At 48.5% G+C, this 25,120-nt stretch overlaps 8 protein-coding genes and 1 long non-coding RNA gene across 13 annotated transcripts; 2 read left to right on the top strand and 7 right to left on the bottom strand.

Moving 5' to 3' along the window:
• Window positions 1–79: 79 nt before the first annotated feature.
• LOC136195251 (uncharacterized) lies at window positions 80–1,037 on the bottom strand. Its single transcript, XM_065984547.1, has 4 exons — window positions 917–1,037; window positions 793–863; window positions 311–730; window positions 80–252 (listed from the first exon to the last, which is right to left on the bottom strand). The coding sequence occupies exons 1-4, from the start codon at window positions 942–944 to the stop codon at window positions 250–252; spliced, it is 522 nt and encodes a 173-aa protein (XP_065840619.1). The 5' UTR covers window positions 945–1,037; the 3' UTR covers window positions 80–249.
• On the top strand, window positions 1,020–2,078 carry LOC136195250 (WD repeat-containing protein 53-like). The gene has a single exon (XM_065984546.1). The coding sequence runs from the start codon at window positions 1,030–1,032 to the stop codon at window positions 1,990–1,992; it is 963 nt and encodes a 320-aa protein (XP_065840618.1). The 5' UTR covers window positions 1,020–1,029; the 3' UTR covers window positions 1,993–2,078.
• Window positions 1,962–4,108, bottom strand: LOC136195249 (UBX domain-containing protein 7-like). Its single transcript, XM_065984544.1, has 9 exons — window positions 3,853–4,108; window positions 3,554–3,618; window positions 3,418–3,492; window positions 3,253–3,350; window positions 3,050–3,196; window positions 2,906–2,996; window positions 2,798–2,851; window positions 2,270–2,742; window positions 1,962–2,193 (listed from the first exon to the last, which is right to left on the bottom strand). Exons 1-9 carry the CDS (start codon window positions 4,086–4,088, stop codon window positions 2,029–2,031), a joined length of 1,404 nt encoding a protein of 467 aa, XP_065840616.1. The 5' UTR covers window positions 4,089–4,108; the 3' UTR covers window positions 1,962–2,028.
• A 97-nt stretch (window positions 4,109–4,205) lies between these two features.
• On the bottom strand, window positions 4,206–7,453 carry LOC136195690 (sodium/hydrogen exchanger 9-like). Its single transcript, XM_065985104.1, has 16 exons — window positions 7,180–7,453; window positions 6,806–7,089; window positions 6,680–6,757; window positions 6,413–6,489; window positions 6,249–6,355; window positions 6,091–6,196; window positions 5,892–6,038; window positions 5,715–5,815; window positions 5,576–5,664; window positions 5,406–5,519; window positions 5,238–5,349; window positions 5,025–5,178; window positions 4,922–4,973; window positions 4,783–4,868; window positions 4,635–4,731; window positions 4,206–4,584 (listed from the first exon to the last, which is right to left on the bottom strand). The coding sequence occupies exons 1-16, from the start codon at window positions 7,448–7,450 to the stop codon at window positions 4,321–4,323; spliced, it is 2,139 nt and encodes a 712-aa protein (XP_065841176.1). The 5' UTR covers window positions 7,451–7,453; the 3' UTR covers window positions 4,206–4,320.
• A 24-nt stretch (window positions 7,454–7,477) lies between these two features.
• LOC136195688 (uncharacterized) lies at window positions 7,478–14,294 on the bottom strand. Its single transcript, XM_065985100.1, has 25 exons — window positions 14,204–14,294; window positions 14,105–14,152; window positions 13,298–14,041; window positions 12,526–13,242; window positions 11,770–12,465; window positions 11,533–11,712; window positions 11,350–11,483; window positions 11,223–11,285; window positions 11,070–11,173; window positions 10,907–11,014; window positions 10,744–10,853; window positions 10,607–10,691; window positions 10,442–10,550; window positions 10,226–10,398; window positions 10,036–10,173; window positions 9,828–9,978; window positions 9,672–9,775; window positions 9,565–9,622; window positions 8,882–9,519; window positions 8,754–8,826; window positions 8,637–8,693; window positions 8,496–8,588; window positions 8,259–8,429; window positions 7,936–8,209; window positions 7,478–7,882 (listed from the first exon to the last, which is right to left on the bottom strand). Exons 1-25 carry the CDS (start codon window positions 14,214–14,216, stop codon window positions 7,596–7,598), a joined length of 5,328 nt encoding a protein of 1,775 aa, XP_065841172.1. The 5' UTR covers window positions 14,217–14,294; the 3' UTR covers window positions 7,478–7,595.
• On the bottom strand, window positions 14,214–17,907 carry LOC136195689 (uncharacterized). 3 transcript variants are annotated; one of them, XM_065985101.1, is made up of 18 exons: window positions 17,621–17,907; window positions 16,871–17,433; window positions 16,745–16,814; window positions 16,610–16,689; window positions 16,304–16,555; window positions 16,165–16,241; window positions 15,799–16,108; window positions 15,677–15,747; window positions 15,579–15,617; window positions 15,426–15,525; window positions 15,295–15,369; window positions 15,208–15,245; window positions 15,081–15,158; window positions 14,996–15,029; window positions 14,866–14,936; window positions 14,565–14,810; window positions 14,382–14,496; window positions 14,214–14,288 (listed from the first exon to the last, which is right to left on the bottom strand). In XM_065985101.1, the coding sequence occupies exons 1-16, from the start codon at window positions 17,898–17,900 to the stop codon at window positions 14,774–14,776; spliced, it is 2,175 nt and encodes a 724-aa protein (XP_065841173.1). In that variant the 5' UTR covers window positions 17,901–17,907; the 3' UTR covers window positions 14,214–14,288; window positions 14,382–14,496; window positions 14,565–14,773. The 3 variants fall into 3 exon arrangements, with proteins under 3 accessions (XP_065841173.1, XP_065841174.1, XP_065841175.1); XM_065985102.1 differs by lacking the exons at window positions 14,214–14,288; window positions 14,382–14,496; window positions 14,565–14,810; ... (3 more) ...; window positions 15,208–15,245; window positions 15,295–15,369 and having other exon boundaries at window positions 15,426–15,493; window positions 15,553–15,617; XM_065985103.1 differs by lacking the exons at window positions 14,214–14,288; window positions 14,382–14,496; window positions 14,565–14,810; ... (3 more) ...; window positions 15,208–15,245; window positions 15,295–15,369 and having other exon boundaries at window positions 15,470–15,493; window positions 15,557–15,617.
• Window positions 14,626–16,162, top strand: LOC136195691 (uncharacterized). The gene is made up of 3 exons (XR_010671929.1): window positions 14,626–14,848; window positions 14,900–15,142; window positions 15,200–16,162. It is a non-coding gene; the product is annotated as an uncharacterized lncRNA (long non-coding RNA).
• Window positions 17,908–19,498: 1,591 nt separating the features above from the next.
• Window positions 19,499–21,013, bottom strand: LOC136195330 (uncharacterized UDP-glucose epimerase YtcB-like). Its single transcript, XM_065984642.1, has one exon. It carries the CDS (start codon window positions 21,011–21,013, stop codon window positions 19,733–19,735), a length of 1,281 nt encoding a protein of 426 aa, XP_065840714.1. The 3' UTR covers window positions 19,499–19,732.
• Window positions 21,014–21,079: 66 nt separating this feature from the next.
• LOC136195326 (centrosomal protein of 164 kDa-like) lies at window positions 21,080–25,119 on the bottom strand. 3 transcript variants are annotated; one of them, XM_065984636.1, is made up of 21 exons: window positions 24,983–25,119; window positions 24,817–24,928; window positions 24,527–24,758; window positions 24,424–24,480; window positions 24,289–24,366; window positions 23,928–24,231; window positions 23,783–23,882; window positions 23,405–23,726; window positions 23,045–23,272; window positions 22,921–22,989; window positions 22,703–22,873; window positions 22,552–22,650; window positions 22,442–22,504; window positions 22,324–22,386; window positions 22,201–22,269; window positions 22,010–22,140; window positions 21,808–21,958; window positions 21,668–21,758; window positions 21,412–21,619; window positions 21,325–21,362; window positions 21,080–21,264 (listed from the first exon to the last, which is right to left on the bottom strand). In XM_065984636.1, exons 1-21 carry the CDS (start codon window positions 25,059–25,061, stop codon window positions 21,080–21,082), a joined length of 2,850 nt encoding a protein of 949 aa, XP_065840708.1. In that variant the 5' UTR covers window positions 25,062–25,119. The 3 variants fall into 3 exon arrangements, with proteins under 3 accessions (XP_065840708.1, XP_065840710.1, XP_065840709.1); XM_065984638.1 differs by having other exon boundaries at window positions 21,808–21,943; XM_065984637.1 differs by having other exon boundaries at window positions 23,405–23,723.
• Between the last annotated feature and the right edge of the window lies 1 nt (window position 25,120).

Below are 25,120 nucleotides of genomic sequence, written 5' to 3'. Positions count from 1 at the left end.
TATATAAAATGAATTACTTACTTGTCTCTGTGTTGTCTTCAAGCATAAACGCCAGGCTTACGTGTTCGTCAAGGCGAAATCTATGTAAGAAACACATGCAATAAATTAGAGTTGCCGCACTCCAGAGCAACACAGTTACAAGATGAGAAAAAAAACGCACAATCACATTGTCACACACAAACACGCACACACAAGAAAACAACAATAATAGATAAATCTAAAGTTATTGAATCCCTCCATCCGTTTACTTCACTAAAAAAACAGACCCACATCAAAAAATATATAATTTTCTTTTTTCCCCCCTCCTTACAAATTTCTCCTCGACCACACCGTCCTTGAAAACGACCATGTACGGAGTGACGCCGTCTTCCCGATAGTTCACCATTACGTGCATTGCGTCGGGATTCATCGACTCGCCCGTGTACAAATCCCAATCGGCGTAGTTCTTATCGAGGCGCTCGGTGACGAACTTCAGTATTCCCTTCTGAAACTTCTCGACCCGATCGGGATTCTCGGCGGTCAACTTCTTCTTCACCGCCTGCAAGTACGGCTTCAGTATTTCCACTTTGAATTTCTTGATTGTCGTCGGCTTGGAGACGGAGACGAGTCGCATGGCGAGAACGAAGTTGATTCCCGTTTGCGACGCCGCTTCCGCCTGTTCCGTCGGCTCTTCGGCCGACGCGTTGCCGCCGATTGCTTCGTCGGATATGTCCGTCGTTTCCGTCGTCATCTGATTGTCGAAAAGCGAGAATCGTCGCGCGGGACGACGCGAGGGGGTTCGGTTTATCGTACCTTTCCTTCGATTTCGTAGTAGATGTCGTCGACCAGCTTGTAGGGGAACGAATCGCTGAAAATTTCGTCGCCTGTGGTTCGAATGGGTTCGATTCGCTTGGAAAGGATGTAGCAAGCGACTTACCCGATATAATGTCCTTGAAGACGATCATTTTCCCGTCGATTCAAGCGGATGCGAAGCCCACGATACCAGAAGGAGGACAGAGAGAGCCGGTAGGACGCATGCGTAGGATATCAATGGAATCGCCGCTTCTTCTTCGTTCTCACTCGTCGAACGTCTACGCCGTCGACGCGGCGCGCGACGGCACCGTCGCATCGTGCGGCGACGACGGCACGATCGTCTGGTCAAACGACGGTCGCCCGACGCGCCGAATCGCCTCGAAAGGCGACGACGCCGCGCCGACAACGAACGTCGCCTTCGTCGATCCGAACCGTCTAATGACGTCGACCGAAACGACGCTCCGACTCCACGACGCGCGAAGTGACGTCATTATACGGGAATACGTCGTCAACGACGACGACGTAAACGAAATCGCTATCGATCCGTCGAGCCAATACGCGGCCGCTTGCGACGATTCGGGTCAAATTCGAGTCGTCGACCTGCGACAGAATCGGCTCTATCGAACGCTGCGTCGCGACGCGCACGCCAACATCTGCACGACGGCGAAGTTCTGTCGATCCGCCGCCAGTCTCGCGAGCGGCGGCTTGGACGCGCGTATCGTCGCGTGGGACGTTGCCAAGGCGAAGTGCGTCGCGAAGATTTCCATGTTGGACGGCGGCGGCGGCGGCGGCGGCCAGTTCGTCAATCCGCCGCTCGTTCATTCGATTGCGATGCATCGCGGCGGAGCGACGGGCGTCGCCGCCGTTGCCATGGGCGATTTTTCGGTCGGTTGGGTTCGAGTTGATAGAAATCGAATGAAGGACGTTGGGCGATTGGGCGAATGTCACGCGGCGAGCGTTAGTCAGGTCGCCTTTTCACGGAACGACGGCAACGAGGACGTTCTCGTGTCGGGAGGCAACGATGGGAGAATTGTGAAGTGGAGCGTCGGCGTGGAGAAGGGCGGCCGGTTAAGCGAGACTGCTCCGCCGACGGTCATTGAACACGGGTCGAAAATTAATTGGCTGGCCACGTCCTTTGTAGAACCTCTCGTTTACGTAGCAGATCAGACTTCTAATGTGTCGATCTATCGACTGAGTTGACTCTGTTGTTTTTTTTCTAGAACTAGATTTTGTTAGCTATGTATCGATTTCCTGCACGAATGCCGTCTCTCGCGGCCACAACCCCGCCTTGCGTAGCGTCACCGACGCGTCTAGTTCGCATAAGTTCTTTCGCGGAAAGTGCGTCACGACGTGATACTTGTCCAGTGGAAAGCCTTGAGCCTCAACCACTTTAAGTAGAATCTAGAGAAGAGCGGAGTTAGTACTTGTGCACCATACAGATCATCGAGACATTCAGGGGTGACCCGGGTCTTCTTACCGTTACAGGGGCCTCCTTTGAAAGTGTAACCGTCTCGCGCTTTCCATCGGGAAGTCGCAATAAAATCTTCGTCGCCTCAAGATTGTCGTCGTCAACAGTCCATTTATCCACTTCCGTTCTCTTTTCCCTGTCACCGGCGATGCTCAGCTTACCGCAGTCGTCAGCTAGTTGACTTCCCTGTGACAATGAAGTCCTCGTTTCGTCCTCGTCCTCTCCCTCCTTTTTCTCTCCCTCTTCTTCCTCCTCCTCCTCTTCGCTCACGTATTTACTGCTGACGTCTGTAGCTGTCTCACTGTCACTGCCATCGATTATGATTTTCCTTATTTTGGCCTTCTTTGCTTCTGCAAGAGACTGCGCTATAGCGGCCTTGATCTGCTCCTCTTCGGACTCGTCAATAATGCTTTCCACTTTGAAGCGCTTCGCCTCTGACGGCGAAACGGATAGAGGATCTTGGCAGCTGAGAAAGTCATTCACTAGAGAAAAAGATTATGATTGCGTACATGTAGTATAAGTGGTGCAAAATCCTACTATTTAAGATCAGCGATTCTGCTGTGACATTTTCAAGTTGCTGTAGTCGCTCGCCTGAAAGAGAGATTGTCTTTTACAAATAAAATTCGATTCAAGTGTCTAACTAACCTGTTCGCGGATCTATAAAAGCTATGTGAGGATACTCGGCGAATGGGTAGAACTGTTTAAATTTTTCTCCCTCGTCGCTGTCGTTGTAAACCTGCAAACAAGAAAAAACGTCAACAACCTTCACGATTCACCAATTCGTCGTGCCTGCCACAGGATGAAGTCCGCCTTCAGAGATCGTCGAACGTCGCGATTGCTCCAGACGTCTCGATTCAACGCTTGACACGAAAATTCCGTGGGATTCTGCACGTTGACGAGCAGCCACTTGCCCCGAGCGCAAGCGTATTCTTTCGCCTACCATTATATATGTATGTATACGTATGCTTGCCATGCACATATAGAAAATTCACCTGATCAAATGAGCCGGAGAATGTGATGTCAACAGGCGGCCTAAACAATCCTTCGAGCGTTTTTCTCTTCGGCTGAGCAAACCCAGCTTCTTGAGCTCCTTTAGTTAATAAAATAGGCTTAATTAATTAATTAATTAAAATTAAATTCGCGTTCATCCGCTGTACTCGTTTCTTCTCTGAAGTCTCGAAATCCTTCAAAGACCGATCGGCTTCCGCCGCCTCGTCGTCTCGGTCGTCTGACTACAGCGTCAGAAGGCAATTTTAGAACGCACTCGGGCAACGAGATCAATGGACAACTCACTGGGTCGGATGGAATCTTGCACAAGAACCCCCGCAGTTGGTGGAATGGGAGGCCTGACGTTATCTCTATCACGACAAGAATTATGACTCCCTTTTTGAATATACAGAGCTTTCAATTCCCTAATCTATTTGCCTATGCTCTTCAAATCAACTGGAACTTAATGAATTAATTAAATTAATTAATTGCCAAATTCAATTTAGGTTTTGCGCGCGGAGTGAGCAGCTTTGCTGCAAAGAGGGGTTAGAAAAACTTAGCATATGAACGTAGACGTTACTCTCGTCATAAAACTGCTTTTTTACTCATCATCGACGTCATTCGGTTTTCGTTCGCCCGGTCCGTCGTCTTCGTCGTCGCCGTAACGTCGCTTTCGACTAATTGGCGCATTCGTTTTCGAAGCGCCGCCGCCGCTCGCTTCCGTGTCTTCGCAGAAGAACATTTCAATAGCCACCTGCAAGTTGCCGTCGGCCGCGGCGAGATACGACGCGGCAATCTTTTTCGACGCTCCCGTAACGGCTATGAAGTCCTTTTCTGCCATGAGGAAGATTTCAGTCCTTCGCTTAGCGTGCGTTAAAACTACGTAAGGCCCTGGCAAACTTTTAACTTTTTAGTTGTTTACATATACATATTGATTTCTTACTGATTTGTTGTTTCAACTCGGCTGCACTTCCACGTACAATATACCGTGAATAATTAGGACTCACATTACAAAAAATCTACAAAGAACACATTACTGAAAACTATGATCAGCAACATTCAACCTCCTAGCATCACGATTCGGATTCTTCGCCTGACGCTATCTCACGCATTTCTATGTTGTCTCCAAGTCCTAGGTATCCGGCTCCGAGGTCATCGTCGCCGTCGCCGTCACCTTCGCCGGCGTCTCCAAGTCCTAGATCTCCGGCTCCGAGGTCATCGTCGCCGTCACCTTCGCCGGCGTCAAAGTTATCATTCCTAAACGAAAGTGCAGCGGTAGTCAAGTCAAGGTCCTCCTCATGCTGCTCTTCAGTGTCGTCCAATAAACCTTCGGTAGACTATGAAACAGAATTTATACAACTATCAGCGGATATTGACGCAAAATCACCTTCTTTGAGTAAACACGACCCTTGCTAATTTTCTGCATGAACGAAGGACATCCTGATGGTAGAGCGCCTATGCTCGTAAAGATTGGTCGTATGTACCTATAGAGATAAAATTGGAACGAGCTCTGTGATGAAATTCTCCCAAGAAACCTGCTGTCAAATTTTTTCCAGAATCTAGGTAGAGAATGTTTTTCATAAACGTCAGCAGACGTCGGTTGATCCTCGTTGGATTCGGTCTAAAAACAGCACGTTTTGTCATGAATTGTACTGAAAGCGTTGCGAGACGTACGGTCTTGACTGCCTGAAACGTTTGCTCCTCTTCGTCGTCTTCGACGCCCACTCTAGAACGCAAAATACCGCCCGATCCCCCTTCCCTTCCCAGCGCTACTGACTCTATCTTGAAAAACTGGAGTGCCAGTGTCGTCAGTCCACCGTTCACAAACACAGTCACGAAGACGATCATCAACGTCGTAGTCAGAATGAGTTGTCGCGGCTCCGATTCCGTGTTTCTCATGGCAAGAGAAAAGGCGATGGCCCCGCGAAGTCCTAGCACGAGGGCGAGCCTGCGAAACGACGATCGAATTTTCTCGCGCGTTGAATCGAACCTGCAAATGACAGCATGTGCTGAAAACTCCAAGGAATTTTCCTCTTTCGTCCCAAATTGAGGAAGAACGACAAGGGATAAATGTTCAACAGCCTTCCCACGAGAATTGCGAGCTAGAACAGAACAAGACACGCAATCAAAAGAGAAACTCTCCCCTCTTCTTTCGTACAAACGAAAACGATATGAATCCCCAAATCCACTTGTGCAGACGAAACGTAAAGAGAGACAAGCCCATGTAGACGAAAATGAAGTTTTCAGCTAAAAAGTTGAGAACTTCAAACAACTAAAAAAACGTTTACCATATTAGACATCAAAGGATCGTCTCCTTTTTCTTGAAACCTGCTTCGTCCTGACGCGAGACTCTTCAGATAGATTGAAAAAGGTGTAGTGAGCCTGAGCAACGCCACAGAAAAGAACGGCGACAATTCCTAAATCAAACGCGTTTTGGGGCTTAAGTCTGTGGCGGTGCCACGGTGACCTGTGAGTCCTGCCGCTTCTGCCATCAGAAATGACGAGTACGAGAGCATGGTAAATAATCCGGTTTCAAAAAGAGGATAGTCCCTAATTTTCGTAAATTTCGTGATGTATATATACGTCACCGTTAAGGAATCAAGCAATACGCACTCTACTCTATTAAATATACCATGATTACAAGGATATGATAGCCGAAGCCAACGCCACCGCAACGCCAATAGCAAAGGATCCGAGAAATATTCCAATGAATACGCCAAGCGACTTGAAGAACGCTTGCGGTTGAAAAGTGGTGATACTGCCGACAACAGGCGAATAGGCCTTAATCGAACTATAGAGACACGTCAGAGTGATAGAGAGAAGAAGAAGAAGGGTACGTTCACCTGTATAAGACGATTGCGACTGCGTCGTTCATCACGCTCTCGCCGAAAGTGAAAGCGAATAAATCCACGTCGACGTGCATGTCGTGAAATATTGCCAATACGGTCACTGTGCATAGTCAATTAGAGACGATTAATATTGTCCTTCTCCTCCTTCTCGCCTGGATCCGTGGCCGAGATGAGAGCTCCGAAAAGGAGGCACTCGATGAAGTCAAATCCTTCGGGAATGCCGGCAGGAAAGGCTTTGATGTATCCGTACATGATTCCCCTGTGAGAACAGAGAGCCTAATGCACAATTGAATTCGGTCTTGCTTCACTCGCTCACCCTATAGCAAAGCAGGATATGCTCGTGCCCAGGAACGCGTACGTCAATATTCCGCCAATGTTTCTGAAGAAGTATCTCTAAATAAATAGAAATCGTGTGATGTCGGCTCTACCATGGGGCAGTTGAACTTGCGCTACTAACAAAACTAAGTGTAAGGATTTCTCCCTTTGAAACATTTCGAATAAATACATTACAAGCAACGGCTTATACTCCCCACGACATACGGTAAATTATAATTACGAAGACAGAACGCCCTCCCTTCCTCACCTTCTTCATGTCGTAGCCGGCAAAAAATATAATTGGCGGCAACAAGACATAGAAGAATACTTCCGGATCAAAGACAGCCTAAAAACGTTCCTTTCCTCCCCACGCCTCTCATGTGGATCATCGTACGTGCTCTTCAAATCCGCTACGGCTTCCCTTCGTCTTGAAAACTTCGCTATTGAGCGAATAGGAAAAGGTCGCGTTTCCAATGACGATCCAGAATTTCTTGGGGACGTTGGTCAGAAACGTCGACGCGGACTCGCAGACGTCGCCCGTGGCGTTGCTAGCTGTACTATTGCCGTCGCACGTGACGTTCTCCGTTCCCTGCTCGCCGTCCACGCTGCAGCCGCGAATCGTGACCGGCTGTTCGGCTCCCGGAAAGACGTAGCGAATGAGAGCGCCGAGAAGAATGCCTGAGAGGGGAGGGGGAGCGCGGAGGGGAGGGGAGGGGACGTTGGCACGTTGCTCGCGCCTTCGGCTCGTTTTCTCGCTCGATCGCTCACCCCAGACGAGCGCGAGGCCCGTTTCGTGCAGGACGCGCCATTGGTAGATTCGGAAGAACCATATGATGACGATGACGATGACGAGCGAGACGACGAGAAGGAGAAGATTCTGGCTGTCGATTCGGTGAGCTTTTTCCGCCTCTTCTTCCTGGCGCTTCTCTGATATCTCGATTTCTGTTTCTTCGGCTACGCTACTGGGTACGAGGGAGCATGCTAGGAGGCCTAGAAGGCCGAGCATTAGAAGACGACGACGACCGGCGACGGAGTCCATTTTGCGCGCGCTAGCCCTGGCCACGAGTAACTGCACGAGTACATACCGCTACTCTACAAATGACGCATAAGTGATAAAGCAGACAAAACGAATAAACGTCCAAAACACACACACACACAAGAACTGCCCTTTTTTGCTTGGGGCTTCACTTTTTCTTGTTCTTGCTCTTGAACGCAATGATGACAGCCAGTGCCACCAATACGATCACGCCAATCATAGCAAGCGTGCCCACTTCCCATTCGTACAGAGACGTTTGCAGAGGAACCGATGGATTATCCTCCGAAATTTCCTCGACGCGGCCACCAATTGCAGCAGAAGAATCATCCTCAGTATCTTGTCCTTTGGGATACGAACCCACGACAGGGCACGTTAGCCCATCTACGCCGCACACGCCAATCAAACAGTCCGTCTCCGGACGACACTCTTCTGTGTCTATACAAAAACATCGTTGGTGCTTCTACTCTGTTAGCTAATAGACTACCAACCTGGCGACGATTCAAAAGCGACTCTGACACGAGACGATGAAATGGGTTCGGCTTTTCCGGCAAAGACGATTGTGAGCGTGTCGGCGCTCTGCCACAGGCCAAAATGACCGACGTTTGCTAACTCGGTCGGATAGATGGTAAGTATTTGACAGAGGTCGGCTTCTTGCGATACAGCGGGCTGATTCGTTTTGCTCGAGAACGTCACGTTCAAATGACGACCTTGCTCCATGTGACTAGCGGAGAAATTCAAGCCGATCACCGACAATCGATCACCCTATAAAAGAATTATTGCGATATTTAATAATAGGAAATGAGCCCGGCACCTTCACTGTCTTGAATATCTGCGTTTCGCGTCTGCTTCGAGATCTAGGTCTGCTTGTCAAACAAGGAGCCACAATTGTTGGAGCGTGATCGTTCACGGTCTGAATGACGATTTCTATCATGATCGTTGTCACAGCCGGAGGGTTTCCTGTATCGCATACCCTCATAACAACCTATGAGGGAATCAACCAAAAACGAGTGAGGAAACACGCACAGAGCATCTCATTATCAAGACATACGTATCTCTTGAGTGGCACTGTTTCGTTGACAAACATTGTCGGTTCGTCCTCTTGATTGAAATAGAACAAGCGCCGAGCTAAGTCTAGCAGGACCTAAAACTGAAGAATAGTTTCAGTAACATTGCTAGCCTATTTAGTTACCGTCAAATTGACAGTTCCCTCGAACGTCAGTGTCTTCAAGGAATCGCCGACTATCATCTACGCGCAAAGGAACAAAAAAAATATTAGACGCCTAATCAGAATTTCCGTTCCTCGTACAGTTAGTCCTTCAGGAACGTCTTTGATGAGAAACAGGTATTCTAGATCGTCGAGAAAACCCGGCGGATCTGACCTATGAGGAAAGAAACCTCTTTTTCATCATGCATATATGAGGAGCGGTTACGTACACGAGAGTAAATTCGACTCTCTTGATTAGATGGTTTTCCGCGTCTGTCGCAATCAATCGATGCGGCGACGGAATGACGTACACTCCATGCTGTTGTCCTTCCGTGAAATGCACTCGGGCCGCGGGAGCGCCCAGGCTGACGTCAATAGCGTCGTTCGTGCTTTCGACTTGAATAGTTATAAGGACCTGTTCGGATACAGCATCCTCATCGTCTTTGACATTGCAAATCAGTGATCGATTTCCAATCGTCAATTCGTCTTTTTCGTTAGAATACTTCATAGAACGAAATGCCGTAAGATATACGCTGACGTTTGCCGATCCAATCACGTCCGCGCGGTAGCCTATTCCGGTCAGTGGTAAGTATATAAAAGTCAGTCCGTTTTCAGCGAGATAGTCTTCGTCAATTGTCAATGTCTCGAGAGAACCGTCATTTAGTTGAGATAAGACGCAACGGAGTCGAGTCATAATGACGCTGTCGACGTCTCGCAACGTCGTCGTGCTGGGCGTCACGCTGACAGGTGGACCGTCTTCTTCAAAAACGAGCGTATGATAGCGTGCCGCTTCGGAGGGAAGAGCGTTCGGATCAGCACTGGGATCAAATTGGAGGATAGGAGCGTCATTTACAGGATATACATTAATCTAAAGAACAACGATAGTGCAATTTTTTTCTAAATTTATATGTACCGTAATTTCAGGAAGAGTTGACGTCAATTCACTATCACTGAGAGCGAGTGAAATCGATCTAGAAAGCGTATTAGCAAGTTTCGTGTACTATGCAACAGCTCACGTACCGGTCCCTGTCCGACAGTTTATAAGGTCTTTCTTTGGTAACTTCAAACCTAATCCCTTTCAGATACGCTTCGTAGACGGCAACTGATGCTTGGCCAGTAATAGTCTACTCAAAATATCGTGACGATTCTACTACGCTTGCCTTGTCCTTCACTCACATAATTAAGAAAAACTGGAGATTGTAAGCCTGGAAAAACAGGCGAGCTTTCATTGACTACACTCAAGCCATTAGGTGTTGGTGGCAATACAACTTTGTCATCTGCGTCCGTCGATCCCACGCTCTTTACTATATTGCATCGAAGTACAGCGCTGCCAAAGACAGAATGTTACACAATTTCTATTTAGGTGACAATCGCCCAATATTACCTTGACAAATGAATGCCGTCGTCTTCAATTGCTAAGGAGTCGAGAAAATGAAGAGGCGGACCGTACTGGGTGTAGTTGAACGTGAACGTTTCTCCAAATGAAATCCTCGGGAAATCGTTGACGTTAATGAGCAGTACCCTGTGAGGTGACAAGGTTAAAAAAAACGATACTTCTTTTGGTTTCCCCCTACCGGACGGACAAAGAAGCCGACTGAATTCCATCGGAAACTACGCACTGAATGTCGCGGTAGAGAGAGGGATACACTTCTCCACGGAAATGATAGGTAATCGAGTTGAAACACTTCTGAAATTCGTCGTCCGTGCCGGGACCGTTGATACTAAGAATCCCGCTAGCACTGTCAAACTACAGACGGTCATGTCTGCTCAGAAATCAGGCGAATTCTCACCGTTATATTGAAGTCTGAACAATTCGCTGCCCAAAGGCGTTCATCTGCCGAGTCATAGCTCCCCGACGGTACTGCGGTTATCTCACACCGGGCGTCTCGCATTAGGAAGCTACATGCCCACAGAATCAATCAGTCAATTCTCATTATTCTCGTTTTCTCGCTCGCCTTGGATGATCGGGATCTTCAATAGTAACTGAATTCTGGAAAATTTCCACTGGGCCATCGCCTTGAGTAAAGTTGACCAATGTAGCTAAACAAACGAATCAAAGCCCAAAAGGTGAAAACAAGCGATTGTTACACACCTGTGTCACTGACTACAGGCGGGTCGTCATTTGTCCCTATATGCCTAAGACGGATTTGCAACGTTGGTGAAGTTTGCCCATATATGTCGGTAACTGTAATAGAAATGTTTCTGCAAACGTAACACACTTGAAAGTTAGCACGCCTAAAAGGGAAGGCGAGTACCTTGACGAAAAATCGTCGGAGGACGAGTGGACGTAGGCAAGAGTCGTCATAAAAATTCCAAAGTCAACTATTTTGTTGTTGTCTCGAATGAACGTGAAGCGAGCCGTGCTGGCATTTGGATATAATTTGATGAGCTAAACATGACGTGTAGCAGAATACTCACCTAGGTAGAATATCGCCCCCATCCGTCGACGGTCGATCTAATGCCGTAAGATTCGCTTCTGTCACTCTATTTTCACTAAGACTTTCCGGTCGATTTGAGGTAATCTATTTCCACCACCATTGCCCTAATCAACAAAAAATTCGTTGAACTCACCGTTTCGCTTCCAAGAGCTAGATTTGCTATCCCACTCACTAGAACATCAATCCTCTCCCACCCCTTCATAGACAAGCAACGATTTTTAAAAAGAGTTTGAATATTACCTATAGTCAAGCCGGCTTACATCGCTTCCAAGTCTTCCAACGTCCAAGGTTAGTGGATTAGGTACCAGAAAGAGAACCGATCCAGCCGCTCCATAATCGAGGTCAATCTCGCGTACACCCGGTGCGAACGACACGTTTTGAACGGGACAAAACACTAAAATAGGACCCTGTGCACTTCGCTCAGAAAGAAACTTCGTTCTTACATCGACACTCTGGAAACTCGTCATTCCATTCTCCGTTCATTAGGCAAGTGAGGTTTATTTGACCACACAAATCAAAGCCAGGATTGCAGGCAAAGGCAGCCATGTCAAGATAAACCAATGGCGGCGTCGTCGAGAAACTAGTATCGCCGTCAACCGGAGCCACAGGCGTCACGCAAGGAACTAATATAAAGTAACCATTTTATCAGCAATGTCACCAATAATATCCTCCCAACTCACGTCGACACACTGGATCGGCTTCAGTCCAGTCTCCGTTATCACACGTGTTATTCGATGCACCAACCAATACGTGCGTATCGTTGCACGTGTACACAGCCGTCGTCCCGTCGAAAAACAAAGTGTCCGAATACTGAATGGGATGCGAATTATTTAGCTCGTTCAACGACAAGCATCCGCGACAGGCGTCCGACGTCAAATTGTACTCCATCGGCGACGCCCAGCTGCTCTCGTAGTGATACGTTATTATTCCTTGACCGCTACTCGTTCGAGCGATGTAGCCCGTCGCGAACATGAGTCGCGTCGTTTCGCTCAGGAGATTTTGCATGTCTTGGGGATCGGTCGTTTCGAGCGTTCGCGTGAACGTGACCACCATTTCGCCGTCTCTCATCCAGCCGTCGCTTCGCAGTATCTGCGATTGATCGTCGTCGACGTCCGGTCGTCCGTACAACGACGACACGCGATCCTGGACGTGAAGCATGCCGTTTTGAAGATCGAAGTACGCCGTCGTCATGTCGGCCCAGCACATGGTGCCGTTGGCGCTCAGTCCGAAGCCGACCCAGCGATGTTGGCCGGCTTGAATGGGTCGTCTGATCTCGACAGTGAGACTCTTTTCGATGGGACTGTACATCCATCTCGCCGATAGTTCGGGCTCCGCGTCCGTCGAATTAACCCGGCCTTCCATACTACAGTTTCTCCCTATATAGATAAGAAGACATGATGTCTAAAGAACAAGGAGAATATACAAAGCTCGCTCACATAGTCCCAGTGGAACGCATTGTGTTTCGTTGACGTCGAAGTTCCATTCTCCTGCAGTATTAACTACTCTGTTACACGTCCACGTCGCTGGTCCGCGCAATTCGTAGAAACGATTGCAGGCGAACGTGACTTGATCGCTGTAAAAGAACTTCGTAACGCCTTCGTTGCCGACGACGTATCCGTTGGCGAGAACGGGTCGCTCGCAGACAGGACAAACGTCTCTCCACGCACTTCTTTCAAACATCATTCGACTTTCGAAATGGTAAGCAATCGTTCCAAGTGGATTTCCGTCGTCTTCCGCCAGATAGCCACTGGCGGCAAGGAAGTGAGTGACGAATTCAGCGGCCAAGTTGCGCCCTACGACAGCAACTCGAGCAAAGAAAACTTTCAGTTTGCCGTCGCTGATGACTGAATGCTTCTGTACGACGTCTTGACCGTCGTTATCCAGTCTCGGTCGTCCCGAGTGCTCGCCTATTAAGCGATCTTCGATTTGAACTCCGCTTCCGTTGCGCGATATATAAGCGGTTATAAACTCCGCTCCGCACATTCCATTCGGAGCCCCGGTCATCGTCTGCAGTCCAATTCCCACCCAATGCGAATCAGGCATATGCAACGAGAGCTCCACGCCGAGTAAGGTTTCGTAAGAACCCCAACGCAATTCGTATCGACTGTCCTCATTGTCGAGTTCGCGATATCCAGTCACAGAACACGGACCCGCTGTACAGTAACGAGAGACATGTACATAAAAATTATCAACTGAAGCCCTTCTCACCGCTGAATAGGGCTTCGCAAGTTGGCGCAGGTGCGGACCATTCTCCATCGCTTCCGCACGTTATTGACTTTGCTCCCTTCAATGCATAACCGCCTTCGCAATAGAACGTCGCCACCGTGCCTGGTACGTATTTGAACACGTTGCTGAATTCCACCGAACCGTTGCTCGGACTCGGCACGCACGAACAGCCTCTGCACTCCGTCATAAAATCGATCGTTCGGTTCGAATTTCGACGATTGCGACCGTGATAGAATATCTCCCCGTCGCTGTACATCTCCGAACTGAAAACGCGACCCGTTGCCAGCATCATGTACTGGGGCATAGCGAAATCGACGTCGTCGTCGAGAAACTCGCTCGTCGGCGTGAACGGACGTATCACTCGAAGCACCATCTTGCCGTCTTCTACGACGAGTTCGCTGAAAATGATGTCGCCCGTCTCGTTGTCCGCTTGCGGTCGTTCGTTGATCGTCGCGTGTCGATCGACGAGCACGGCCGTGCCGTCGCTCAACGAAAAATGGCCCGTGAACATGTCGCTGTTGCACATTTTCCCCGTCGGCGACGCTCCGACGCCGAGCCACGTGTTGACGGCCGAGTCGCGACTCGCCCAGATCGCGATCTGCGGCCCGCTGTGGTTTCCTCTGCCGCATGTCTCGTTGATGAAGTAATAGTGGGCTTCGACTCGAACGGGGTCGGATCCGTTCGATTGCTGGGCGTAGAACGTTATGTTACACTGGCCATTGGATGCTGGGAAAGAAAGCAGAGATTTAGTATAGTCTATAGAGCGACTGCCAGCGCGTGCTGTCTTACGTTGAATAAAGGAAAGCAGCGACAAGACGAAGGGAAGCAGGAGAAGTCCTAACGGTTACGTACGTATTAGATGACTCGAGGAAGAGCCCGCGTAAATACCTCTCGATGTCATCGCTTTTTGGTCTCCACTGCGTCGACTGATTATCCGTCAGGGTGCCCCTGGTGTCGTGTGGGAACAATGACCCTAGGTGGAGAGGAGTGGAATGTTTTTACTGTGTAAATCAGGACGTCCGCTGCCACTCATAAATAATAATAATAATCATGAGAGAAATATCACCAGATCAGTCCCTCCTGTTCGATGCTAAGCAACGGCGTACGAGTGAAATTCTTTCGTCGCCGCGAGGAAAGTGGCCGTCCAGCTTATAGCGCGAGATGCAAACAGAGATTGTCTACTACAGAATGCATACCGATGACGAACGTGTAGAACCGACACTATGCATTTATGAATATCAAGCCTTACCTATGGCACCCTTGTAATTTGTCGATCGGCCACACACGCGTTTTCACGCACTTCTTTTCTGACTTCACGCTCCTAAGCTCTCTCTCAACCTCTACGTCATTATTGTTAGTTAGCTGATTGTTTCAAAACGATTCACAGCCAGAGAATTTAGATAAACTTCAGAACAGTCCTATTCTCAGAACGTCCACGCCGTTCAATTTACTCACTATCTACCTCTTTCTAGTCTCTTCAATGTCGCTTTTCAAACTACGAATGTTATAGCTCTCGGAAAGACTTCTTCGCGGGTAGGTCAGTACTGTACCTTCGTATTTCGGATCGATACTTCCTTTCGTAAGACCGAAGAAGACGCTCTCGTATCTCTCGAACACCGTACTGCAAAAGCCAACGCAAATGTCAATTAACAGACTCGGATCGTCCAAGCAAGAACTAGCCTTTATAGTTTGATCGCCCTTGCGAATGAAGGAGCTAAAGAACGGATCACACATAGCAGAGATATTAGTGTAGGAGATCACCCACTCTTTATTTCCTGTCTGATAGACAAAGTCGGACGACGTCGGCTGAACAATCAACTCGATAACGTAAGTATTCGGAATTCTAGAGAAAATTTTTTTTCTGTGCAAAACGATTTGGGCCAGACACCTACGCCTTTGCTGACTCGTCGAATACGGGTACAAATTTCACCTAGAGAATCCGCGTGCTCACTGCTCAGCGTCCCACCGATAAAAAATACCTCGAGCTGATCGTGCATGACGGTGGGCTGCAAGTCAGAGCCTATGCGGTCGACCATACAGCGAATTTCGTCTCTCTGCATGTGCAATAGATACATTTAGTTAAACAGCGACTTGACGATCAAAGCGCTACTTCTCTTCTGTTCAAATAAATTCCCCACGTTGGTTTCTTCGGGACGACGCCGTAATAGATCGTTCCTCCTGTACCGGCATTTAGCAGAGCGCATATATTTCTATGCGGCAAGAGCCGTCAATCGAACCGACATATGATAACAGCATCGCTCACGTAAATATAAATCTGTAGAACATCTTTCGTTCTGTCGTCCTAAAAAATAGTACACCGTTTCGCAAAACGATGCAGCGATACTCGAATAGTTGCCTCACGAGGCTAAAACGCGCGTCTGATCATTGGTAAGCCCATGATTGCGATTCCGTTGATAGATTCGTTGATCAGTCTAAGATAATATTTCAAAAAAACACATTCAAATTCCTGAGACAAAATATACCGCTGATAGTTGATTTTGCGACGGCGACTGGCGAGTACTAAAACGCAAGTTGGTGAAGAACGTAGACAGGTCGTCATCGTCGTCGTCATCGTCGTTGTCGTCGTCAACTCCGTGGCTGCCGTTTCCTCTGTCGTTGACAACTAGTTCGCGAGGCACGTGGCGGGAGATCGGCTCAGAAATCCATTCGCCCGGACCGTAGCCGCGTTTCTTTTCCGCGGACGACGGATCCGTCAACTTAGGAGAACGAGAAAGCGACGGTGAATTTCTCTGACTGACGTCCGTCGCCTGTGGGAGACTTTTTCTGCTGCAGCTGTCACACAAAGAAAAGTATACAAAGGCTCGCCTAGCCTAACCGATTTTTCTCACATAGCATCTTTCCACATGTTTTTCGTGAGACTCAACGCCTCCTGCCAGATCTCTTCATTGTCACTACGCTCAGCCGCCTTTAGTGAAAGAGTCTCGTCAATATTCCAAGACCACAAAAGCGAGACGACGTATTGACTACCTCCAAAAGCTTTACCCACTTGTCGTCGGCTTCCAATGGAGCCCGGTTTTCTTTCAACACGGACAGATTACGCAGACACCGAATCGAGAGTAAAACGATTTCGTGCCCATTCGTCAAATCGATTCCTATTGACGCCAGCTCCGTCGTAATCCCAGTTTCTCCGATCGCCGACAGAAGTGTCGAATCCGCTGACAGATTCGCCAGCAGCGCTATAGCCTGAGCTCTCACGCGACGCAAAGGCAAATAAACGAGCTAGACGAAGACTAGTAGTTCATGTGATAGAGGATCGTATCCTGTCCGGTTCACCTTCTGAAGAGCGCGTAGTCCTCTACGAGCTATGCTGCTTCGAAACGACGAACTGCACGACGCAACGTTTCGCAGAATGGCTTGAAGGAAAAAATTAGAGTGATATTTTGGACTGACCGCGTCGACGTCTCACACCGGTAGCGTGTTCAATTGCCAATTGACATCTTACGACGGGGCGAGCGCCGACTAGACGACACTGCACCTTCTGCAGAAGTCTCTGATTCTGATGACATTTGTCTCTCTATTTCTACTATTTCTTACTTCACCCTTGTCTCGAAGGGGTACCGAATATCGGCAGCCGTTTTCTCCCTCTTTGATTTGACTCACAACGGCTCGAAACTGACCGTCGTCGAACGTCTCCCCGTCAACAATTACATTGGCCCAAAAGGAATTGAATCCCCGCTCGTCGATGTCAAAAAAGGATCTTTCAAAGTGACCGGATTCGAGTAAAATCTCGCACAGGCGAGCTTCTTCGTCGTCGTCGTCGCTCATGTCAAAGAGATCCACGAGAATGCCGTCGTCATCGTCTTGACAACGATTCAACACGCGTCCCACGAGCTCCTTTCCAACGGCGAGCGAATCAAACGCGGCGGCGGCGTCGCTGTCGTCGACGACCAAGTGGCCAAATGACGCGTAGAGAGAACTGCTCTCCTCGTCCCACACGAGGCACCAGTCGATGAACAACTTCAGTATATCCACGCCGCCGAAGTCGATGGATTCGAGCTCGTGGCAGAACGACGGCAATGTGGTGAGATTTCTCAGCGTTGCCAGAGCGCGTTCGTGAACGACAAGCTGTTCCTTGACTGCAGCGTTATTTGAAATATCTGAAAGACCGCGAATTATTATAATTATATGACCACGTGCTTGGACAACGTGTGACGCACGCATGCACAACGCATGCATGAAGTATTGGACAGTAAAAAAATTACAGAAGTCCTAGATGTGCAGATGTATCGCGTGACAGGACAGGAAAGAAGCCGACTCGACTCGGAATCCACTCGATGGTCTTACCGTGTCGACGATCGAGGCAGAGCGCGATCAGCGGGCGCACGACGCCCTTTTTCGTCGCTGCTAGTCGTTTCGAGTCGTCGGCACCGCTCGTGACGACCGCGAGCGTCGACGCGACCAGAGCTTGCACCTCGCGTTCGTTTGCATGCTTCAGAGTTCGGATGAGCACCGTTAGGACGTCGTCGTCGACGTCGACCGGGTGCTCGTGATCTTCGTTGCGTAGGAAAGCGCGTAGGCAGACGCGACTTGTGTTCGGATCGCTCAGAAGGCGAGCGAGATCCATGCGTTCGTCGTTTTTAGCCGGGAAGTCTCGTTTGGGAGTGGCCGCGGTTATTTTATTGGCGCGTTCTCATGCAGAAAGATCGACTGAACATAAGATACACAGAAAATCGTGCGTGTGTACGTAAAAACAACGCAAAAATCATGCAACATGTTCGTCTACACTCCAACAATTCTAATTCCTCTCCGTGCGCTTCAATCAAGAAAAGAGTACCTAAAAAAAGAAGTCAATTTGTGTTCGATATGCCCGTGTACGTACCTTGAAGTCTTGCGTTCGCATTGGCGCTATCCAGGCCGCACCACGTGGAGGTTCGAACGCAGTTAACGGCCCAAAAATGTTGGAAGCGAGACCTTGCTTCAACAGCCCGAACACGACCGGTACGGCCTGGATCGAGAACGGCTCTCCCACACCGTCCCCCCGACCGCGTCGTACCGGGGCCCCAAAGAGGCCGTAGACTTTCGCTTAATTAGGAAACGAGTCTACCGTGTCGAGAGAGGATTTATGAAGCGATTGCCAAAGTCCACCAGTAGAAGGTCAGCGTTTTGTCCTGGGGGTCAGGTCATCTTTCGGGTATAGATTGCTAATCCGAGTGAGGAAAGACCACGAGACACTGGGCCCCCACACGTTTCTTTGGCGGAAAGTGGCAAACCTTAGCCAGACGCCCCACTCGGCTTAAACGCGAGACGCCTGACTTCGCAAATCCAAGCCGTCCACGACCTTTATGACCCCCAGTGTCGATCTTAGCGTCGCAAGCAACGCCCATCCACTGTGCCTAGCAGCTTCAGTAAGGATCGACAAAAGACGAAACGCTTGATGACCAACGACCAGCTTTCCCAGCTCACGATCAACCTCAAGGGTTCAGCCCGTTGGCATCCCCCACCCTAACGCAAGACTGAAGATTGGGCGTTGACCCTGTCGCTTTTATACCGAAGCTGGTGCAACATCCGCTGGTGACCTCACTGTGATCAATTCACCAGGGCAACGATACGTTGATTTGCTGCTGAAATTCGCGCGTGCTTTTCATGTGCTCTTTGCGTGGACGAATTCCTCGATTTTAGGCGCCAAAAACATGGCGGCTCCTCGATTTGCCGACCACGTGTATTGCATTTGCCCTTTGGATTCGGGTTTCCACGCTTGGACGCATTTCTTTCTCTTCGTAGAGTCTCCGTTTCGCGCGCAAGCGAAATTCCCGGCTTCAGATCTCAAACGGCGACGTTGCTGCGATTTTTGTCAATCTATGCCTTCGCGAGCAGTCTCTGGACGATTTAGTTGATCGAACATGTCGTTTCGGATGGTCTAGGTGAAGAAGAGGGAGAGAAACGAGGAAAACGAGCGAGTATTGCGACCTAGATGTCGTCCTCGTCGCTCGAAACAACGTGGCGAACGCGAACAGTTCGCAGAAAAACGACGAGCGTCGTTTATCAAGCCTCGCGGGCGCTCAATCGAGGTCAACATGAACGGGGGCCCCCTCCAAGCTCGTTTTCGGCTCATTTCGCCTTCAAATCGATTCATGCACTTTCGAGGTGTGAGCTTTTTGACGACGAGCACTGGGACGATTCACAGCATGTCCGTGTAGCGTACTTTTGCTTATAGGGTTATTTATTGCTAATTGCTGTTTCCAATGGAGATCTCTAATTCATTCCTTGGGCAACAAATTTCTCAACATCAGAGTCAATTATAGACCGGGGATCCGTTTGCCAAGAGTCACGACGCCGTGACGTGGATTCAGCAAATGTTTCGTCTCTATCGATGTATGGACTAAAGAAAGAAAGAAGACGTCTCTATTCCTGTGGCAAAAGTTCTAGGTAATCAAATAATAATGTTTTAAGATTTGCTCACTGCACAACGCGTTTAGGATGATCTACGTTATTCGCTTCTGTCACTCCTTCAATCCATAAACGAGGCAACTTTTTCTTCACTTCTACAAAAGTTCTCCTCATTTTAGCCATTTTCAAAAGAGACCTCCCAATGGTTTGGAACCAATTCGCCGTCAATTCCAACGCAATCGATAATTCCGTCGGAGGAGGCGGATTGAAAAAGCAATAGGCTTTCGAGTGATCAAACACAGCCTGATTGACTTCCAGCCTCCTCGGAGACGTATGAACAATTTTGTGTCCTTTCATTCCCATCGCAGCAATTACCATCTTTGCCAAGTCGTTCATACTCACCATCTGATCGGCGCCCACGTTGAAAATCTGATTGCGAGCAGCTGGGATGAGAGGAGCTCGCGATATCAGGGGAACTACGTCAGAAACGTAAGTGAAACTTCTTTTCTGTTGACCGTTGCCGTGAATAACGATCGGTTCGTTATAGACGATCTGTCTCATAAACCTCGCAATCGGATTTCTATACGGATCAATAGAACTCTGCCCGTCGCCAAAAACGCTATGAAGCCTCAGAACGACGTAATCCAACCCAAAGACATCCTTCGCCGTCATCAGGTCGAGCTCGACGGCCAGTTTGGAAATTCCGTACGGATCTGCGGGCCGAGGCGAACGAGACTCGTCAATGGGACGACTCCCCGGCTGAGAGCCGTAGACGGCTGTCGACGATACGAAGACAAAGCAGGCGATGTCGTGTTTCACTGCTGCATTGATTAGATGACTGGACGACATCAGCGCGTTTCTGTACGTGAACGTGCGAGTGAAATGAGACAAGTAGCTCGCCGGGTAATCGGCCAAGTGATAGACGTAGGTGATATTGAATTTGGCGAATAAATAGGCGACGAAGTCGACGCTGGTGAGATCTCCTCTGATAAATTCGAGCGTCGACGACTTCGTCGACGGTAGGTTGTGCGCGAAACCGCTGGAGAGATTATCGACGGCGATCACTTTCATGTGCAAACGACGGCTGCAGTACTTGGCCACGCTCGAGCCGATGAATCCTGCAGCTCCTGTTACTAAAACGACGTCCTTGTCACTTTCTACGGGGTTCCTTGTCTTCATCAGCTCTCTTTTCCACTTCTTGCAGGGAGATGAGACGACGATCGGCTTTGCGAGTCTTACAGGTGGAGGCTCTCGCTGCGACTTTTCGTTGAGCTTTATTACCGCAAAAAAGAGCAAGAAGACGACAGAAAAGATGCCAAGGGCAGCAAGTCGTAGCTGAAACCTGGCCATGGACTAAGCAGAGATGTTGGAATCACGCGAGGACCACGTGCCCATAACAATGCACCTAGTTAAGCTCTACGAAAAATAATAACGGTGAGATTTTGATAATCGAGCAGACAAAGTTGGTTTTCCAGCTCGACCTAGATCTCGCCTTACACTCTGTGCCCACTTTCGCTGCGACTCAAGCAGAGACATGGTCGCTGAGACGTCGTCGAAGCCCCGCAGACGCTGCGGAACGAAAGTGTCATCAACACGCATCCCTAGAGCAAAAATCATCAAACAAAAGACTCATAAACACAAACAAAACAAGTGACTAGTACCACTAGTAGAAGGCTGTATCCCAACGGGAAGAGCTCGACTAAAGAAAAGATAACAAAATCCCAAGTCGTACTATATGGGTGTCCTACCTAGAATTTGAATACGAGGAGCTACGCTGATACAGATGCTCCGACGGAAGTCGATATTTAGGCTGGCATGTAGATTCGTTTGTCTCTAGACCAGAGAGCACGCCCGAAATTCTCTGGTTTATGTCGTGAAGAGAAGACACGAGTGGGTCGTCGCGACGAGCCGGGCGGCGAGTTCGATCGGCGCCTTGAATATCCCACGGAGATTCCACTATAGAAAGTACACTCTAGCAGCGTATAAACGACTGGCAATCAGTACTTGTCAGCGTCACAGTGCTCGCCGTAATATCTTCAGTCGAGAGGGAGGGCAACGTAGATAAGTCGCTTGACAATTCGCTTACATCAGTCAACTAGTCGAGCATTGATATAGTTATGCGCTATGCTAATGCTAAGATGTACCACAAGATCGTCTTCAGCTTGAGAATGCAACAGAAGTGGAGACATCTGGTCAGGTTTCACCTTCGAACCGTGGGAATTGGGTGGAGTACAGGGTGCCGGCTCTGACGTATCTTCTCGTTCTGCTACATCTTGATCCCTTTTAGAAAGACCCCTTCATAGTGCTAATTTTTGAAAGAAAAAAAGAGGAAACTTTGTTTTTTACCTGTCAGCCTGTATGGCAATAGAAAAGGCCTTAGCTGTCGTTTTGGCACTTTTGCTAACTTCGCGAGCATTCATCTCCAGCTTCGCCTTTTCCTCTACAACAGCTTCCCTTAGAATCTCAATCTCCTTTTCCTGAGAGAAGAAAGGAAGGCAGTAGCGCAAGCCAAACGGCTCTTGGTTTCGTGTATATACCAAGCTTTCTTTCTCCCTTTCAAGACACGTCTTCTGATCTTCTAAGTCAGCTCGAGCCGCTTGAAGCGCCTGCACTCCTCGATTTACATAGAACCGGCACTAGTAGGCTACAGAAACAAATACCTGCTGTCCCTCGGCTCGTATAGACTCCAAGGCACGTTCACGTTCGCAGACTAAGGTCTCTTCCTAAAAGACCGACTTTTTTTACGTGTGACTAACAAATACAAATCAAAATTCCTACTTTTTCAGCAAACTCCTTTTGCAGCAAAGACAGTTTTTCCGCCTGGCTCTCCCTTACTTTTGTCTACACAAAGTCTCGGCGTTTATTTGGATGGGGCCTCTTTGGCTTACCATTTCCACGTCTTCCTGCCTTCTTATATTATCTTCTTTTTCACTCAACTCCCTTTTGAATTTTTCTAACCTTGTTCTGTGTTCGTCTCTCAGTTTCTCCTACGAGTGATGATGCTTCCTGTCTCCTTGCGTATTTTTATTCGCCACTCACCATCTCTTCCTCCTGTGCTTTCTCTAGTGACTCTCTTCGTTCATTGCAGTCTCGTCGCAAGTCATCTATCTCGGTAGCAATTCGATCGTTCATATCCTTTAACGCCTTCTCGCCGTCTTTTTTCTTCCTCTTCATCGTTTCCGCCATTTCGTCGTCCACCAATGCTAATGACTGAAAAGACAATATTCGTGCTTTGCTTACCACGCAGAGCCACGCACCTCTTTGTGTTGGAGCTCGAGTGCTGCCTTCACTTCAGCCAGATGAGTTTCTGCTTCTTCTTTCAATGCCTTTACAATGCAGCTCAAAACATATGTATACAAGCAACGGTGCACATAAAATAACCTCGGCTTTTCTTTGCTTTTCCAATTCAATTTCTTTCAGCTCAACATCAACGTCTCTCTTTTTTCTGTCTTTCGCTTCATCCATCTCCCTCTCCAGTTCCTCAATCGATTTTCTCAGCTCTTCCCTAGCCTTTTGCTCCTTGTCTCTTTGTTCCGCCTCCAACAACTCCATCTCGCGTCTGGACGTCTCCTCCAGCGCTCCGACGTCCTTCTTTCGAAGCTCTTCAATCTAGAACGCACCAGGTCATCAAGCCAAAGCTATTTTGCAGTAGAACTTAAAAGAGTGGACTCAGGTTCTCCAAATAGCAGGCACTTTGGGACCTTTCACAATCACGTCCACTAGGTTCAATTTTTTTATTACCTCCTCTCTCAAGGCATCCATTCTGTCTTCGAGTTCCTTCTTGAGCTTGATTTCGTTGGAAAGAAATTCTCTCTCGTAACCATCCCTTGCCTCTTGAAGTCTTCTCTCGTGATCCTTACGCAATGACTCGAGTTCCGCTGACAATTCGTCTTCCAAATCTTGCTTCATTGAGTGAAGTCTCTCGTTCATGCGCTGGCGCTCCTTTTCCTCTTCCTCTTCAAATTCGAGTCTCAAGAGCTCGATTCGCTTCTTAGAATCGCTTTGAATGACTTCGTCTTCATTAGACGCTTGCCCTTTCTCTTCTTCCGCATCGTTGATCCTTCTAAAATCAAACGTGGGCATTGCGCCAGCTAACCGGCTTTTCTGAGAAAAACACACGTGGTTTCTTTCTGTACTGCCTGCAGTTGCGCTTCGGCTGGATGCGGCATCATGGACTCGTCGCTTGCAGTAACGGAATTTTCAGCACTTTCCGAATCATCTACGACAAAGCTACCTTATATTCCACTATAGATCGCATTCGTACCTTCTGCGTCTTTTGTGGCCTCTTTTCTTTTCTCCGTCTCGGCAAGGGATCGAGCCGAGAACGGCAACGACTGCGCAGCTGCTACAGATGACGACACTTTCTGTTCCATCTGACGACGTGTTTCGTTAGTCGTCGGAAGACTCTTCTGAACGAGTGGAGGCAATGCCATGGGCAACGCTTTTAGCCTTTCCTCTTCGTTTGATTCTGCTGTTCGAATGAGAAGATTCGGCGATCTCTTCTCGATTTCGACAGGCTTAAGCAATTCAGGACTTAGTCCAACAATACGGTCTCCTAGTTTCAATTCCTGAAGAGCGCAAAAAAAATAGGCGGTTTTGCATAAAGAAATTTCTTTCTCTGTAACCGGTTCTTCGTCGCTGTATTCATTTTCTATATCAATTTCCCCATTGCTAGCACTCTCGTCTTCTTCGTCCTCTTCCTCCTAACAAACAAGAATTCATATCAAGTATTTTTAATTATGACGGATTTATTACTAGACCTGAAATCCTAATGCTGCTATATCGTGCTGAGCAAAGTTCTTTCCAAGTTCTCCACTCTAGAGCCAACGTTGGCCCGGCCCCCCAACAAAAATGCGATCATACCTCCAAAGATTCGGAATCAAATTCGTTAGAATCGACTTCCTCCTCTTCGTCCTCTTCGTCCTCGTCTTCATCGTCCTTGTAATTTGGCTGTAATCTCATTCCCGTCTTCGCCTTCTTCGCCTTTTCCTTCTCGACTAAACTCCTATAGTGAGCATCGCAAGGATGGTCCCAAGAACTGTCTCCGGTAGCGAAATTGAAATAGTAGATCTCCCCACTACCAGATTCGTCCTTGCTAAGAAAGGAACCGGGCTAATTTACGCAGAAAGAGAGAAGCCGATCTATGTACGAACACTGGCTTCCAGTTTGCCGGTAAGGGAGCCTTTAGTCCTTCCTTTGCTATCCAAACCAGATCGGGATCTTCTTCCAAGTTCAGACCGATAACGTCGCAGTAATCGTTTATGTCTACGTCGCGCGAAGAGTGGCGTGATATCGCGAAGTGTCGAGAGCTTGTCGTACCGCCCGAGTTTGGTTCGTAGCTCGTGTCGTACTCTTCTTTTAGAACGACCTGCTTCACGTCGCTCGTCGCTGCATTCATTGGGAGCAGTTTTACGCAAGTTTAGGCGACGAAAGACAAAGGTTAGCGTACTTCTTCCG

The sequence above is a fragment of the Oscarella lobularis genome, chromosome 14 (assembly GCF_947507565.1).
Source record: "Oscarella lobularis chromosome 14, ooOscLobu1.1, whole genome shotgun sequence".
Taxonomy (NCBI): Eukaryota; Metazoa; Porifera; class Homoscleromorpha; order Homosclerophorida; family Oscarellidae; genus Oscarella; species Oscarella lobularis.
Note: the sequence above shows the minus strand (reverse complement) of the source record. Positions and strands in the feature narration are given on the sequence as shown.

Coding starts and splice junctions, on each gene's coding strand:
- LOC136195330 (XM_065984642.1), bottom strand. CDS start 21,013: ATGGCCAGGTTTCAGCTACGACTTGCTGCCCTTGGCATCTTTTCTGTC.
- LOC136195249 (XM_065984544.1), bottom strand. CDS start 4,088: ATGGCAGAAAAGGACTTCATAGCCGTTACGGGAGCGTCGAAAAAGATT. Junction 3,493..3,553: donor GCAAGATTCCATCCGACCCA/GTGAGTTGTCCA, acceptor CTGACGCTGTAG/TCAGACGACCGAGACGACGA. Junction 2,743..2,797: donor AGAATCGCTGATCTTAAATA/GTAGGATTTTGC, acceptor CTTTTTCTCTAG/TGAATGACTTTCTCAGCTGC.
- LOC136195690 (XM_065985104.1), bottom strand. CDS start 7,450: ATGGACTCCGTCGCCGGTCGTCGTCGTCTTCTAATGCTCGGCCTTCTA. Junction 5,350..5,405: donor GATTCATATCGTTTTCGTTT/GTACGAAAGAAG, acceptor GTTCTGTTCTAG/CTCGCAATTCTCGTGGGAAG. Junction 4,732..4,782: donor TGGAAAAAATTTGACAGCAG/GTTTCTTGGGAG, acceptor TTATCTCTATAG/GTACATACGACCAATCTTTA.
- LOC136195250 (XM_065984546.1), top strand. CDS start 1,030: ATGGAATCGCCGCTTCTTCTTCGTTCTCACTCGTCGAACGTCTACGCC.
- LOC136195251 (XM_065984547.1), bottom strand. CDS start 944: ATGATCGTCTTCAAGGACATTATATCGG. Junction 864..916: donor CTTCAAGGACATTATATCGG/GTAAGTCGCTTG, acceptor TTCGAACCACAG/GCGACGAAATTTTCAGCGAT. Junction 731..792: donor ACTACGAAATCGAAGGAAAG/GTACGATAAACC, acceptor TTCGACAATCAG/ATGACGACGGAAACGACGGA.
- LOC136195326 (XM_065984636.1), bottom strand. CDS start 25,061: ATGAATGCAGCGACGAGCGACGTGAAGCAGGTCGTTCTAAAAGAAGAG. Junction 24,232..24,288: donor AATACAGCGACGAAGAACCG/GTTACAGAGAAA, acceptor TGCGCTCTTCAG/GAATTGAAACTAGGAGACCG. Junction 21,959..22,009: donor ATTGCCATACAGGCTGACAG/GTAAAAAACAAA, acceptor AGCACTATGAAG/GGGTCTTTCTAAAAGGGATC.
- LOC136195688 (XM_065985100.1), bottom strand. Junction 11,286..11,349: donor TTGGAAGACTTGGAAGCGAT/GTAAGCCGGCTT, acceptor TTGTCTATGAAG/GGGTGGGAGAGGATTGATGT. Junction 8,210..8,258: donor AGATATTCAAGACAGTGAAG/GTGCCGGGCTCA, acceptor ATTCTTTTATAG/GGTGATCGATTGTCGGTGAT.
- LOC136195689 (XM_065985101.1), bottom strand. CDS start 17,900: ATGGATCTCGCTCGCCTTCTGAGCGATCCGAACACAAGTCGCGTCTGC. Junction 16,815..16,870: donor CCCTTCGAGACAAGGGTGAA/GTAAGAAATAGT, acceptor AGACTTCTGCAG/AAGGTGCAGTGTCGTCTAGT. Junction 14,811..14,865: donor TATCGATCCGAAATACGAAG/GTACAGTACTGA, acceptor TAACATTCGTAG/TTTGAAAAGCGACATTGAAG.